This window comes from Lygodium microphyllum, chromosome 8 (genome assembly GCF_053477565.2).
Source record: "Lygodium microphyllum isolate KBCC chromosome 8, Lygodium_microphyllum_v1.1.10, whole genome shotgun sequence".
Classification (NCBI taxonomy): domain Eukaryota; kingdom Viridiplantae; phylum Streptophyta; class Polypodiopsida; order Schizaeales; family Lygodiaceae; genus Lygodium; species Lygodium microphyllum.
Window position 1 is genome coordinate 152782622 of NC_141142.1, and position 15677 is coordinate 152798298.

At 41.8% G+C, this 15677-nt stretch overlaps 1 protein-coding gene across 1 annotated transcript; it reads left to right on the plus strand.

The window, feature by feature from the left end:
* The first annotated feature begins 1167 nt into the window (after nt 1-1167).
* Nucleotides 1168-13943, plus strand: LOC148033012 (protein STICHEL-like 4). The gene is made up of 6 exons (XM_087683717.1): nt 1168-3847; nt 4192-4411; nt 9892-10512; nt 10745-11474; nt 11621-11684; nt 11977-13943. The coding sequence occupies exons 1-6, from the start codon at nt 1859-1861 to the stop codon at nt 12055-12057; spliced, it is 3705 nt and encodes a 1234-aa protein (XP_087539843.1). The 5' UTR covers nt 1168-1858; the 3' UTR covers nt 12058-13943.
* The last annotated feature ends 1734 nt before the right edge of the window (nt 13944-15677 follow it).

A 15677-nucleotide genomic window follows, 5' to 3' on the forward strand; every position in this document is an offset into this window, starting at 1 on the left:
CACCATTATCATATAAGCTTCTTGGAGTGTGGGCTCATGCATTTCAAAATTCCCCCATTACACAGTTCCTCTGTTTCCTCGGCCCCTCCTTTTTCTAGATAAGCATTTCTCAGTACTAGAGGTAGTCATTAGCATCATTATCATAAGCTCCTTGGAGTGTGGGCTCATGCATTTCAACCTGTAAACACCTAATTCCGCTATTATTTCCCCCCTTCTTTATGTAACATAACCATTTCTCAAAACTAGGTACTAGGTAGTCATTACTAATTAGGATTAGCACCGCTATCATATAAGCTTCTTGCAGTGTGGGTTCATGCATTCTCCCCAAAGCCTCTGCAGTTGAGCCTGCACACACTTGTGTGGCCACATGATAACATCTCCTTTTTAGCTGCCTCTTGAGTCTTCTCAGGCTCTCGAGTCTCCGTTCTCTGGTTCTTCTCGGGTCCTGTAGAAGAACATCCTTTTGAAAAGCTGAGACTTGAGGGCGCTCCTTTTCTCACTCATCACATCGAGCTGGGCTTTCTGTCAGCGAGATTTTAGAGAAGCTTCCGTGGCCACCACGGTATCAACCTGTGAGAGAGAGAGAGAGGGGGGGGGGGAACAAAAAAACAAAGAGGTAACTGTTCTGCTTTCTCAGGTTCCTCTCTCTCTCTCTCTCTCTCTCTCTCTCCCTTATCACAAAAATCACTACCTCTAAAGTAACCTCGAGGCTGGTGGCTGTCTTCACAGCTACATGAATATGTTGCTTCTGCAAGCCTTCTGCACCTATTGGCCAGGGCAAAGCTCGGGATTTCTCCACATGAATATGTTGCTTTTGCTAGCCTTCTGCACCTAGTGGACAAAGCTCTCAAAATCTGCCATGAATTGCAAACAGAGGAGCCGGCATGTGCTGCAAAAGCTCAACAGTCTGATGTCCCCTTGCGAAAACCAGACTCTGTGCGCAAAGACCGGGTGGGAACATATTTCTGTCTTTCAAATGATGGAGAGAGAGCTTGTTGGTCAAAAAGAGCCTGCCTTTTAACCTCGGTTGCAACTGGATCAAGCTCACCAAGACAAAGCAACAGCCACTGTATTGCCCATAAGGGCAACTGTTTGATATTCCATGCCAATGGAGAGAGACTGTTCACACTACTCTTCTTTGTTGTTACTTTAGTTGTCCTTTCCTTATCACTCATTCTATTTGATGCTCCCTTTTCATGGTCTGTTGTCTTTCTTCGTCTTTTTTGGCTCTCTTTTGGGACCTGCCCCTCCTCCGTTCACAGGCAAGAATTTTTGTAGTGGTAACCAAATATTGTAGGACAGATTCCTAGTCTCTAGCTTGCTTTATTTTTATTGCTCTTCTTAGCAGTCTATATAGCTTGCAGGGATTCTAGCTCAAATCTTCTTTCTGGGACTAAAATACTCTTCATGGATGGACTCACGTGTACTTGAGTTCAGCTATTGAGCAGACGCCCATAAATCAGCAAATTATTTGTTTAAGAAGCAGTATCTGCTTGAGGGTCAGGTTGTCTCAAGCTTACTATATCAGTGTGAGGACAGAGAGCTGCTCTCAGCTGCACCTAGGATTTTTAGTTATGCTTGGTTTTGAGGTGAGGTTGACAATCTTCCATGATGACTGTGGGTCCTGTTCATTTTTCTTCTCGACCCCAGATCACCTCATCTGCACGTTTTAGAAATGTTATTCCTGCTGGGCTTGAGTGCCTATGGCTTACTCAGAGGCTCTCCTTTCTCACTTCAATAAGGAGCTTCTGACAAGACCACAATTACATGAAATACTATCAGCACTAGTGATCGCTTAAAGCAACAAGTTCTAGTGTTTGCATTCATCCAAGGTTTTGCGTGCAGAAGGTCCACAAAAATGAAGCTCGAGCTAGGAAATCATCCCGAGTTAACTCTACTCAAAGAGCTGTCTGCCTTGAAAAAGGCTCGACCATTGCGTGATCCCTCCACCAGTCCATCCCAGAAGTCTCCAGCCACCATGGACTCTCTCCTAAGAAACCCTGAACGTGAAGCAGGGAAGAATGAGCCTGAGCCCAGTCACAGTGAGAACATCAGTACACTCGAAAAGATTGCCATGATAGCAGAGAATCTCAGATATTCGGTTGATATACAAAATGGAAATCAAACAGGAAAGCATGGGTCCGTGTCAGGTCACCATGACCGCTATACTGCTCTTGAGAAAATAGCGACGATATCTGATAATCTCAGGTACAGTGTTAGTAGACAAAATAGTTGCCCCAAAGAGGAGAAAGACGATGCCAGTGATAGGGCTGGATGGATTGAAATCAGCCTTACAGACTCAAAGCTAGGCTCACCAAAGGGATATCACATGAAAGGGAATAAAGTTCCGAACCTATACATGAAAGGGGCCAAACATTTTGTGAAAGCTGCTCCTGAGACGCCAAGCACTTTTAGCCATGGTAAAAGGCGGGCAGATGTGCTTCCGCTTCGCTATAATGTCACAGATGGAAGCTCCAGGAGGGAAAGGGATATGTCAACCCATACCTCTCAAATAACAGGCAAATCAACCGCAAGAATCCAGAACATAAGGAAGGACAAAGTCCGTAGAAATAGGAGACTTTACCTGCAGTCACCATGCAGTGAGAGACTGAAGAGGAACACAGTTTTGGAGAATGGACAGAGTATGTCTTGCCAAGAGCTGTGGAGCCAGAGGTGTGCGACACCATTGGTTAGCAAAATGAGTGTTAATGCCCTTGGAGGAAGTGATGAGCTTGACATCTCAGAGCTTCCACAGGATGGACATGGATGTGGAATCCCCTGGAATTGGTCTAGAATTCACACCAGAGGAAAAAACATCTTGGATATGGCAGGGAGGAGTCTGTCTTGTGGAGCTCCAGATCCTGTTACGAGAAAACCACTAGGAAAACCGTTCTCTCGCTGTCTGCGAAGCTCTTCTGGAGAGTCTCTACCTGCAAGTAGTTCGGACTTTTCTGACACATCACCCAACACAGACTCAGAAAGTCTTCCTTTGCTCGAGCCTAGCTCCTGCTGGGATCCTGGTAGCCAAAGTGAAGGAGACCGTTATGTCGGACTAGCCCAAGAGGAAAGGCTTGATTCCCTGATTTCTAACTGCAGGATACCAGATTTAGGACAATTTGCTACTAGCAGTCAGGATAATCATCTTAGCTTGAATAATAAATACAGGCCCAAATACTTTCATGATATTGTTGGGCAGAACTTGATCACTCAGGCCCTCTCCAATGCATTGCTGAAAAGCAGGGTAGCACATCTGTATATTTTCTATGGTCCTCGAGGCACAGGAAAAACTTCTTGCGCAAGGGTGTTTGCTACTGCATTAAACTGTCTTTCTTCAGGAGAGCAGCGGCCATGTGGTTCTTGTGGAGAGTGTTTGGCAAGTGATTTTGGCAAGTCTACCATTTTGAAGGAGTTCCATGCAGGAAATAATCATGTTGTGAGAAACCTTAAGTCACTATTGCATGAAGCTACATGGTCGTATTCCCCCCAGTACAGGGTTTATTTAATAGATGAATGCCAAGCTTTATCCAGTCAGGCTTGGAATGCATTCCTCAAGGTTATGGAAGAAGCTCCTAAAAATATCGTGTTCATCCTTTCAACAACCTGCTTAGAGCAACTGCCAAACACAGTGGTCTCAAGGTGCCAGAAATTCCTCTTTTCCAAAGTCAAAGAGAGTGATATCATAAACAGATTGAAAGTCATTGCATCACAAGAAGGTCTGGAGGTAGATGAAGGGGCTTTCAAATTAATGGCTTCAGCATGTGATGGATCACTCAGGGATGCTGAGATGATGCTTGATCAGTTGAGCCTTTTGGGGCAGAAAATATCTCTGTCAATGGTCCAGGAACTTGTAAGTCTTCTACATCTCCCATACACAGGCGAAAATAGCACATTGCAGTGTGGTCTCTTTTGTCATTGATGTACTGCACCCTGCTGCTTGTGACTAGCTTGAAGCTTTCTCCATTTCATTCTCTGTTCTATCTTGTTGTTTGTTTCTGTACCAAGGCCAACACATTTTACTGATAAGTAGTGAATTGATTGCCATGTATAACTTCTTTGTCAGTCGCACAGATTCTCTCAATGAGCATATTCTAGTGATAAAATGTGTAGCTCTGAGCATGTCTTGTAAGCAAGAATATAATCTGCAACTTATCACTTAAAAGGCTCATGACGTACTGAATGTTTGATATTCAGATGGGGTTGATTCCAGATGGCAAACTACTCGAATTGCTAGACTTTTCCTTGTCAGCTGACACTGTAAATACTGTTCGGAAAGTGAAAGAGCTGATAGTCTCTGGGGTTGAGCCACTCAATCTAATGTCACAGATTGCTTGTTTGATTACAAGTATACTTGCAGGTGGCTATCAGATTCCTGATGAACGACACAGTCAAAAGTTTTTCCGGAAAAAGGACTGTGAGTACTCAACTCTTCCAACACCAGAAGTTCTATTTATTGCAGCATTAGAGCCAAGCAAGCTGAGCAACGCTGCAGAACCCGAAAGTGTAATGCGCCTTGAAATGCCACAAACAGCGTTAATTTAAGCATCACAAGAATGTGTGCACATGAAAGCAGGATATTCAAATGCACGTGGAAACATTTGCTGTACTTGACAATGGCTTCGTCATAACACAGTGAAAACAGCTAGATTATACATTCAGTATGCACATGAAAGCATGTCAGATCACATATGTAGGATGCACATGAAAGCATTTACTGTACTTTGGCAATGGCTTTTGTCATAACACATTTACTGTACTTAGGAGAATTTGCACAAATTGAGAACGTATGAAGACAATTCTCGGGTATTCTTGTTCAGAAACAGCTAAACTACCATTTTTGATCCTTGGCGGTCCGCCTGACTTGAATCGTCCGTCTCTGGGGCATACACCTCTGTTGCTTCACAGAATATGAATTTCACTGACTCACCAGTGTGGATTGCTGTCGTCATCTGCCATCCGTTAATTGATCATGATGTCGGCCATAGATTCTTGAAACCTTTGCGCATGTGGCGTGTGCAGGATTTATGCTTAAGAAGGCGTAGATATGACAGAGCATGTGTACCCAATTGATCATAAATGTGCTCTATTAACTTCTTTGCGAAACCATCGCAGTTAGCCAAGTTGTCTATTCACAAGGGTTTTCAAAACGAGGAGTATTTGGCACCTTGAGACCATCTTACGGATAATACATTGAGATCTGACCATCCTGCATCTAGTTTGCATTAGTATATGTGATCTTAGCTCTCAATCCTCCTTTCTATGCTCAACTTTGGAGTATGAAATAGGTTGATTTAGTATTGCATATGACATGAGGTTCCTTTGCTTAGCATTAACTAAAAATACATGGAAGAGGTAATCTTGAAGAATGGTTTGTACAATCACAAGTTAAAGCAAGAAGGCTAATCCTTGTAGACCCAAAGAATGCAAGGGCTTGCACTATGAATTAAAAAAGGGAGGAGGAGTAGCTATAGACTCATTCTCTTAACTCATTGTTCCCATGGATGCTGCAAACTTGAAGAAGCCCCCAACACTATGCTCGATGAAAGAGCTTGAACAGAGCTCGACCAAGAACCCTATGTTGGCTTGTTGTTGTTGGTTTTCGCTTCTTTGGCTGCCCAAATCTCTTCAAAGATTAATTTGAGGAGGTGAGGGAAAGGGTTCTTTTGAAGGTGGAAGCTTTACTATACCACTACTTTGGACTTTGATGGAGCCTTGAGACTATTGAAGTCTTGAATTAATTGGCCATGTTTGGATGTTTATACTATCTCTAATTGGTTTGGGGGATTTTGGTAGAACTTTTGGGCTGCTTTTCACCCTTAGTCCACCTCTAATAAGCTCCTAATCTAATGCTAGATTGTTGGAAAGCTTCTCCGAAGTTGAGAACCTTTGTTCAAGACGATTCTTGAGCAAGAAAGGGGTTTTGAAAAATTAAGGTCTTTCTTTTGGGATAATTCAAAGTTGAGAATGAAGAAAAGAGAGAAAAGGGTTCACTTTTCCCTAAACCCTAGCTAATGAGGGTGCAACATCAACCTTTGATGGCACGATAAATTGTTTGACTATAGTAGTTGATGATGCATGACCTTGTGCTACTCTGATAAAAATCGTTCGAAGAGGATGGGGAAAAAGAGAAAAGTGAAGAATAAGAAAGGTCATTAGCTTTTTGCAATTGTTACATGGTATGCAAAAGTTCTTTTGGGATGGTTCAAAGTTGAGATTGAAGAAAAGAGAGAAAAGGGTTTGCTTTTCCCCAAACCCTAGCAAATAAGGTTCAACATCAACCTTTGATGGCGCGGAAAATCGTTTGACTATAGTAGTTGATGATGCATGACCTTATGCTACTTTGATAAAATGAGCTTACAAAATGATAAAAAGAGCTTGAATAGGAGGGAAAAAAGGAGAAAAGTGAAGAATAAGAAAAGTCATCAACCTTTTGCAATTGTTACGTGGTACCCAAAAGTGTAGCACTTCCTCCATGCAAATCCTTCTAAAAGATAAAGGCCCCCATAAAGTACAGTCAAATTAACCATTACCTCCACAACAATGACTAAAATGGTTAAGTAGAGGGATTTTTCCTCCAGTGTGGCCCCAACTAAATGCTCTACCTTGTCAAAATACGCACTAAAAAGTAAGAAAATCCTTGCTAGAGCTAGTCAAGGCTATTGAACCAAGAACCAACTGAGGATAGTAATTGTAATGAACCAAACTCTAGTTAAGAAATATATTGAACTCAATGTGTAAGGAATGTAGGTTGGCTCCCAAATAAGCCATCTAGCTAGATCTAGCCAAGCTATCTTAGAACAAAAACTAAGGTAAAGCATGTAACCAAGCTAATAAGCCAAGGAGCCATGGATTCCCTTGCATAGCTGAGGAACCTTTAAGAGGCCCTAGCTCAAGTCGTCATAAACCCATAAAAAGGCCCTCGCTTTTTGGGTAGTGAAAGGAATGTGATATAAGTCCAATTGTGGCTCTAGCTTGGGTAAGCAACTCCTAATAAGGATCCCTAATAGTGTTCATCTTCATTGATGGATTGTCTTAGCCACAATCACGCCTGTCAAAGCAATGCCCCTTGCTTTGACAAGTGTATAACAACACAGCAGGGCATTTAAGATTTTGGATGTGTATAACAACACAAGGCAAAAGGGCTGCCCTATCTGCAACCAACAAGTGTGAGGAGATTCTTAATATCCGATGCAATCCTTGTGTCGACTGTATTTGCATAAACATGTTTCTGCATGATGGACTGTTGCGGAGGGCCTGCAGGCTGCGAGGAGGCTGTCCTACATGACCTACAAGTTGTTAAGAGGTATGCTTGAACGTTAATCTTGAGCCCAAAGGCTGTTAGACACATGCTGAAACACAATCCTTCAGATAGCAAGATGTCTGTGCAGGCTCTGGGGCGGAAAAATTTGGGTTTGCAAAATGATGATGATGTCAACAATTCCCTTGTTAATTGAAAATGCAAGTATAGGTCCACTAGATGATATGATGATGTGGCAAGTGTCAAGTCGGAACAAGAGGCGGTAGGCTGGGATAGCAAGGTGGCAGCACCAACAACATGAATGATGCACAATGAATAGGGATGGTAACTGGCTAAGTATGTGGTAGCAACCAACAGAAGGGACAATGACATTGGTAGCAAGATGAAAACAGAGCGAAGGAACTTGAGACTTCGTAAGTTAGATAGCATCACTTTCGCAAATTGTGTCGTCTTACAAAGGGTCTGGGTTCTTAGCTCTAGAGCACCTTTGCTTTGATACCATGTGATAAGACAGTAGGACTTGTAGAAAGAAAATATAGATGTGTACAACAACTAACAACGACAAAAGCTCAAAAACTCTCAAGAAATGAACAATGATGAATGAGATACAATGGAGGGCTCAAGGAGCTAAGGCTGTCCAATAGCCACTATCTGTCGTGGGAGAAGGTTCAGGCATGGATCTCAAGTGTAGCAATCCACCAATGTTGATGATGTGGGCAGAACTGAAGGGAGTAAAATGTAGTTTTTTGGGCAGAATGATGTGGATGTAGAATCTCAAGTAGCAAAATGCAAGTTTGCATGGTGAAATGGAGCAAGACTCAGTGAAATGATGATGATGTCACCATCCTCCTACCAGCTGAAAACATAGATGCTAGGTCCACTAGATGATGGTGACATGGTTGGTTCATGCTAGAACAGTAGGTGGCACATTGGGACAGCAAGGTGGCAGTACTAGCAGTAAGGGCAGTAGCCTAGAGATGAGGGGTAATAGCGGGTTGAGTAGGCAGTAGTAACCAACAGCAGGGAGTGGCAGTTGGCTTGGCAAGGTAGAGCCACCGCTTGGTTGGTTGGCAATCCACTATCCGAGTCTAGGGCAGGGGAAGGAGTCCAAGAGAAAAATGATGGAGAACTTGACACTGAAAGTGAGGGAATGATCAGAGAGTGAGAATGATTAAGATGGATGCCCACATCATATCCTTATACATGGGATTTTTGGGGCATTTGTTCTTGGTGGCAATCCTCTAGGGGGTGGGCAATAGGGAAGAGGAGATGACGGAGAGCTTGACACCGAAAGTGAGAGGAGAGGAAAAAATGAGAAGGGGTACGAGGGACGAAGACGAGGATAGAGAGAAGGAAGGTGAAGGGAGATTGGGAGGGGGGGAGATGGAGGCACGTGTAGGATGAATGAAGGGACAATTACCTTACATAGAAAGCTGAGGCAGCCACAAGGTGGAAGATGTGCTTGCAAGTGGATGAAAAGGTGGTGTGTGGAAGAAGCCCTGAGGTGTAGGGAGGAGGATGGTGTTAGGTTAAAAGAGATGCATTGTACATCAGACCTCCATTAGCTCATTAAACAACCCCAAAACTCAAATGTAGGAGTGTGCTTCAGTGTCCCATTATAAGAAAAACCCTAAACTTTGGTTGGTTTCATTTCTATGCATAGAGAGTGTGCTAGGTCACTTGTATCCCCAGTCACTTGCATCCTAGTCTCTTAGAGTGTACCACTCCAGTTACTGCTTTGACCATCTGCTGTTGCGGTGATCATTTGCTGTTGCCACACTAATCATCTGGAGGTTGCCACCATCTACATTGTTTCTAACTGCCATCGCCATTTCTTCAGCCCCCTTTCTGACTGCTCCAGCCCCTGTTTGACCTCTTCCAGCTGCTTCCCTGGAGGACTGCTGTGTTTTTAGCTGATCAGGAGAGGGTGCAATAGTAACAACAAAATGGGTAGATGGAGCAACAGTCAAGTTGCAGGTGGGGGTACTACATTATGTAAATAGTGCTGTGTCATGAATTTCTATCTGTTAAGTTGCATGGTGTTCGCTTTGATTCTACAATAATAAAAGCAAAAGGCGACTGCTTCATGCAAACTTTAATAGGTTCAATTGCTTTTTATGAGTTTGGAATGTTTTTAAAGTGCATTAGGAAGCCATACTCTTCTCGTCTTGAAGATGGAATGCAAATGGAAAAAATTGTTTCAGGCATTTAGATTCATCCATTATGTCAATGGTTGCCTCCATAATTTGTCTCAAACTGTAGATCACTGATGGAGGGGTCTCAGTGAGTGCCAACAAGTATGCTTCTGCTGATCAATCATCAGCAATTCCAGATGTGCCATGGATTTACAAATACAAGTTTTGCTTTTGCCCTTACAACTTGTCCCTGATGTCCTTAGCTTTTCTTGGTCAAATCCCTTGAAATAAGGCCATTCAGCAGTAATCCTTCAACTTCAGTGAATAATTCGAGTGATTACTGAAAGGCATCTTATTTCCATGTATTCCCTCTCTGCTAGCAGATAAATTGGCTTCTTAAGGATGATCACTTAGTATTGCCACCTATGTTTGTTTTGTAACCTTTGGTTAGTTTACAGGAGTAAGGGATGACATGTTTTGTGTTCTGTCATTGGTCTACAGTAACAAAAAATGACATGGAAAAGCTTCGACAAGCTTTGAAAACCTTGTCTGAAGCTGAAAAGCAGCTTCGAGGTTCATCAGACCGCACAACTTGGTTAACAGCCGCGCTCCTTCAGCTTGCTCCAGATCAATCTTATGTATCATTGAGCCCAACCAGTGATTTTGATACAAGTGTTACTCACAGTCCACTTGGAGTGAATGATGGAAATGAGACTTCTGAGTTGAACTCTTCCTCTCAGGGAAAATCTGAATCCTTTCTGGAGGCCAGCCATTCAGGAGCACATCTTGTTGGTGCATGTGAAGGTGCATCAAATGGACTGTCAGATTCCTCCAAGGTTTCTCTTGCAAGCTCAACAAAAAATTGTCTTACTTCTCCTCATAAAAGATCAGGGAGCTGCAAGTTGAGAAAGTCAAGAGAGGTGTTTGAATCTGGCCATAGTAAGGACTGTTTGTCAACACAATTTCATGCCACTGGTGAGATAGCTGTATTACAGACTACTTTAACAAATCATGCTCGACTGGAAGAGGTGTGGCAAAGATTCCTAGATGCAGTGCATTCGAACAGTTTGAGAAAGTTCTTACAAATGAATGGAAAGCTGCTGTCCCTCTCTCTTTATACAGGTTCAATCATTGCTCTTTCAACAATTTCTTGTGTATCTGGAGTGAGTTTCTATGATCTGGACAAAGGTCTTCGGACATCTTGCTTGCTTCTCTTGTCCATGCGTACTCTCTTATTGTGTTCCATATTATATAGTATAGATTATAACAGCATTTTGAAAGGATGTAAAGAGAACAAGAAAATATGTTTGGTGCTGTTGACAGAACAAATATCAGTGTTGCATTCTCTGTGCAGGTTTTGCAGTAGCATTACTAGAATTTGGTCAACTCGAGTATACTTCGAGAGCTGAACGGTCACGGGCTAGTATAGAATACGCATTTCAAGTAACACTAGGCTATGCAGTTGAAGTGAAAGTGCGTCTTGCTTCACTATCAGGGGAAAAGCTGGGTAATTGCCCAAGTAGCTACAATGGGACATGGCAGCCTGAATGGTTGTCAAGTGCTAATGCAGTCCAGAAACACAGTTTCCCAATGACGCATGGGCTGGATGAGATATCAACAGAACATGGTGGTGATAAAAGGAGGTTGAAGTCCGTAGAAGTATTTGGTTCAACTTCTGTAGATCTTTTCAAGCCTCCACAAACCAGCTGGGCCAATCAAAGCTTTGAAAGGATTACTGTTCAAACTGGTCCCATTTTAAAGGGTGCTTCTGATGACAAGCTTGGGAATGCATGGGCACAGGGAGCTGCCAGTTGTGACTTTCCAGGAAAGTTTGCTAGGATGGACACACATGATCAAGCTGCAGAATTCATGTCAATTAGTACAGGCAAAAGCAAAGTGAGCCTCGGACTTGCGATTCAGCAGAATGAGGGCAGTCTAGAGAGATGTAGCCAGGAGGTGCAATTCGAGCACCTGAATGATGGATCAAATAGGAGTGACTTGAGACATAGAGGCTCTGATGCTACGAGTTCAGATGTACATGGAGATCAGGAAGCAATGGTTGCTAGACTTGAAGAGGAAAACCTGTAGGTGAAGGATCTTTTGAGTGGTATCAAAGCATTTGATCTTTAGGATTTTGATTTGATTTGTTGGTTATGAAGGAGAGAGAGTGGTTGCATGAATAGAGATGGCAATGACTGTTTGCAAGAGCTAATTCACTTTTGTGTTGCAGGAAATTAGAATCCAGATCACGCGGGTTCCTGTGCTGGAAGAACTCAGGGACGGACCATGAAAAGGTAGGGTGATGGTTGTTACAATTTACTAGCTTGCAAAACAGTTTCTAAAATCTTACATTTTAAGAATGTAGTGGGTGGCTGTGATGTCGTTTTCTGTGCATGAAAGTGTTGGTAGAAATACCAAGGGTACTACCAACTTCCAAAACTAATTTGAAAATGCTAGCAAGGCAGTGCTTTCCAAAGGCAGGCAGGCAGGCAGGCTGGCTGGCTAGGAGTACAGTCCAGTTGTGTTAGTTTTCATGAATGGATGACTTTTGTATACTTGCTCACTCACAGTATTCGGTGGATGTAGGTGAAGCAGCTTGAACACAGTCCAAGAAGAGCAGGTCTTCTGCTGACTCTTTGCCCCTGTGCAAACTCCAACCAATCATGATGTCTGAATGAAATCTAGCTCACTAAATACTCCTGTGAATTTTGAACAACATGTTCCTCACAAACAAACATTAAGAGCCCTACTCATCCAGTGCCAGCCAAGGAGACAAGTCTGCATCTCAGCTGATGTTGCAAGCCAGTAATGGACTATGTTGGTTCTGCACTGTTTACTAAGTATTTGCGGGGAGATCCATATTGATATGCGATCTATCTTCATCTCCCTCATTTGAGAATTTGGCCACATGCGCAGCAAGAATGTCAGCAGGTTAGCTCGGCAATGGATCAAGGAATATATATACAGAAGGCAGACATAAATGCTGTGAAGTGACAACACTAATCAGCATCTCCTTTACAAGAGCATATACATGTAAGAGCTGTATACTTGAAAGCTTTTTCCATCTGGGGTGCCAAGGTGGCATATTGGGCCTAGCTTACATGGGATGCTTGCTAGTAATCTGCCAAAGGATCCATGGAAGAATTATATCACTTGTGAACGTGAGTCAGTTCTGGTGTTTAGGCCTCCTGCTCTATTGCTCAGAACAAACAATGCGGTCTCTTTTGCATAGAAACATTTCATGTTGCAAAGCAGCAGAGGAGAGAGAGATATTGGCTTTGTGATTGCTCTGGAGCTGAGGAGGATTCTGAGGCTGGTCTTTCATTATGTAGGTGCTGTTGCAGTAGCAATTTGGGGAGCAGTAGGCTGGGTTACAAATGATAAGCCTGTTTTCTATGAGAAAATGGGGAGTATTGCCTTTCTCGTCACAGGGCAATATCTGATCATCATGGCTACTCCAGATTTGCAATGGACTGGAGCAGCAGATGGGAGTTGATCACTAGTATCATACTCTGATATACCTGGACAGCGAGATGCAGTGATGCCATCGAGAGCGCAGGGTGGCATCTCAGAATCATCCCCACTCAAGCAGCAGGCTATTGTCACAGATGGGAGTTGATCATGGCTACTATAGGTTGGTATTATCTTGACAATTAGATGCGGTCGTGCCATTAAGCAGCAGGACAGATCTCTCTCCAACGATCTGCATGGAGACTATTCACATTCTCCAAGGGAGAGAGAGGAGAGAATAGGGAGATTCATTCAGTGCTTGAGGAGAGATGCCTTTTCTAGCAGAATACATTCACCTTCCATTTGGGACCTCACATGGTTGGGCAGTTAGCCTCCAGATTGGCCTTTTCTAGAGCCATGTATTAGCAACCTCCAAGCTTCTAGCTTGGGGGTTCTCCTCCATACTTGCCTAATACTCTGCTGTTTACAGGACTTTTATGGTGTATTTGTACCTCTTATTTTTCTTGAGGCCGAGGTGTTTATGAATGGGATTTTCCTCCTCTTTGAAGAAAGAGAATGCCCAAGCCACCAACAATCTTGCATCATCCTTCTTGATCTCTTGGGCTTGGCAAATCAATTAAGTACCTTTATAAAGGCTCTCTATAGAAAGCCATTACTGCTCCATTGCGGCTAACCAGTAATAATCTACACCTGCTTGACAGTATCTTTGCTCTGGTGATTGTTCAACTAGAAAATAGTACCGGTGAAATTGGGGATGTCAGATTTGTCAGGAGGAAACAGATGCAAATTCCGCCCAATTATGGGGAAGTACAGCCTTTATTAACAAAGCATTCCAGTAGCTTTGAGATCCAATGGCCCCATGCCATGTCAGTAACAAAGAGATTTATTACTATATCCTTTTGATATATTGTGCCTTTGCCTTGCAAGAGGCATCATCGGGGAACTGTACCTTGCCACTTCAGCCTCTCTATGCTAGATAGACCTATGAGAGAGATCTTGGGATGAGAGTACTGTCAGAGCAATTCCATGTATCGGGGTTTTGACATTGTTTGGTATTCATCAGCTATGTATTGTTTATTCTCCATTTGGCATTTAGTTAGTCATAGCATTAGATGACAAACTATTTTGGGATCTAGGAAAATTTCTTGAGTTTTAGATGTAACATTTTGGTCTAATATACTGATTTGGCCTTTTGTAGACGTTAATATCACACACACACACACACACACACACACACACACACACACACTCTCTCTCTCTCTCTCTCTCATATTTGCTTTCTAAGGGCTCTCTTTAATCAGGTCTAATAAGGCATATGTTGACAATTCAAATAGGATTACATGAACACACTCTCACTTTCATTTGGGTAATAGATATAAGATCCTAAAAAAGCAACCAATGATCATTACTAGGAGGTAGGAAGCACTCTCCAATCATTGAGAAGCTTGATCATTAAGTCTCCATCTGATGGATTAAAGCTTGGTTTCTTGCTTTGTCTCAATGAAGGTTTTAATCCATCATTTGAGGGAATATAAATTGGGATTATAGGAAACATACGATGCCTATATAGGTTGATGGAAACATGAATGGTGGAGCATCATTTTCATGGATGGCATGGGCCATGCAAATCCACTATCTAAAAAGAAAGAAAGAAATGTATGCTATTTTTGGATTTATTTGGGCCATTGCTTGAAAACTTTTAGAGGGCATCACCTTGAAAGATGGCAAGTGTTGTAGAGCTACATGTAGGAGTTGGGAGGATTGGTAAGCTATGAGAGATGTACACCCTTTGCCTCAACCAATTGAGCCATGGCTCATTGACAAATTCATTGTCTTGCAACCACCCATCTTGTTAGTGAATAAGATGCACTAACAAGATGGGTAAACTATGAGAGATGTACACCCTTTGCCTCAACCAATTGAGCCATGGCTCAATGACAAATTCAATGTCTTGCAATCACCATCTTGTTAGTGAATAATCTTATTCTTGAGTGCACAAAATGATGCAATCATAAGAGATTGAAAGCAATCATAAGAGATGGAAAGTACGTGGATGATGCACTAATGGAATCCAAGAGGTTGAGAGTGTAGTATCCCAAGTAATGACAAAGTTAAGTGAAACTATATCTTAAGAACTACTTTCATGTTATGAACATGGTTCTACTCTTTTGTAAAATACAAAGATATGCAAGTGATATAAACATAACTATGTAGGATATTTCATATCCATTAACTCTTTAAATAATACAGTATAAAAAATGTGTAGTTCAAATAAAGACCAATGTATTCTAGTTATATTTGTAGGTTGTCAAAGTACAATATAGGTAATAACTTTTCATACAATGTTGCATTCGTAAAATTGTAGGTATGTTTGATTAGTATGATAATGATATTATAAGAGCTAGTCTATAGCCTATTATGTGTATTAATTGATATATTTAGTTTCTCAAGAATTAAGCTCACAAATGAGAATTTGCGACTTTTAAATCGATCAATTGTTCGAAGATTAAATATATATTATAAACATATGGCTTGCTAGACATTTTTAATATATATCAAGTAATATGGTTTGAAATCCATATCTATTATGCTTTACAATCAATGATCACTTGAAAAACACAAGCTTATAATAAACTATGATGTGATGTCTTCAAAATATTTTCCATTACATTGGGATGCATAAGAAATTCAACTCATGTGAAAAGTTTCTTTATTTTTTTACAAAGCACTCAAAAAAAAGTGCACATTTGGAATATTAGTTTAGAGCTCAAGAGTCTTTAGCTAATATTTAGTAGTTATAATGTAGTAAATAAAAT

Excerpts from the sequence above, each read along its gene's own strand:
- LOC148033012 (XM_087683717.1), top strand. The coding sequence starts at position 1,859 with ATGAAGCTCGAGCTAGGAAATCATCCCGAGTTAACTCTACTCAAAGAG. Across the intron at positions 3,848-4,191 it reads TGTCAATGGTCCAGGAACTT|ATGGGGTTGATTCCAGATGG; the intron begins GTAAGTCTTCTA and ends TTTGATATTCAG. Across the intron at positions 10,513-10,744 it reads GTCCCTCTCTCTTTATACAG|GTTTTGCAGTAGCATTACTA; the intron begins GTTCAATCATTG and ends TTCTCTGTGCAG.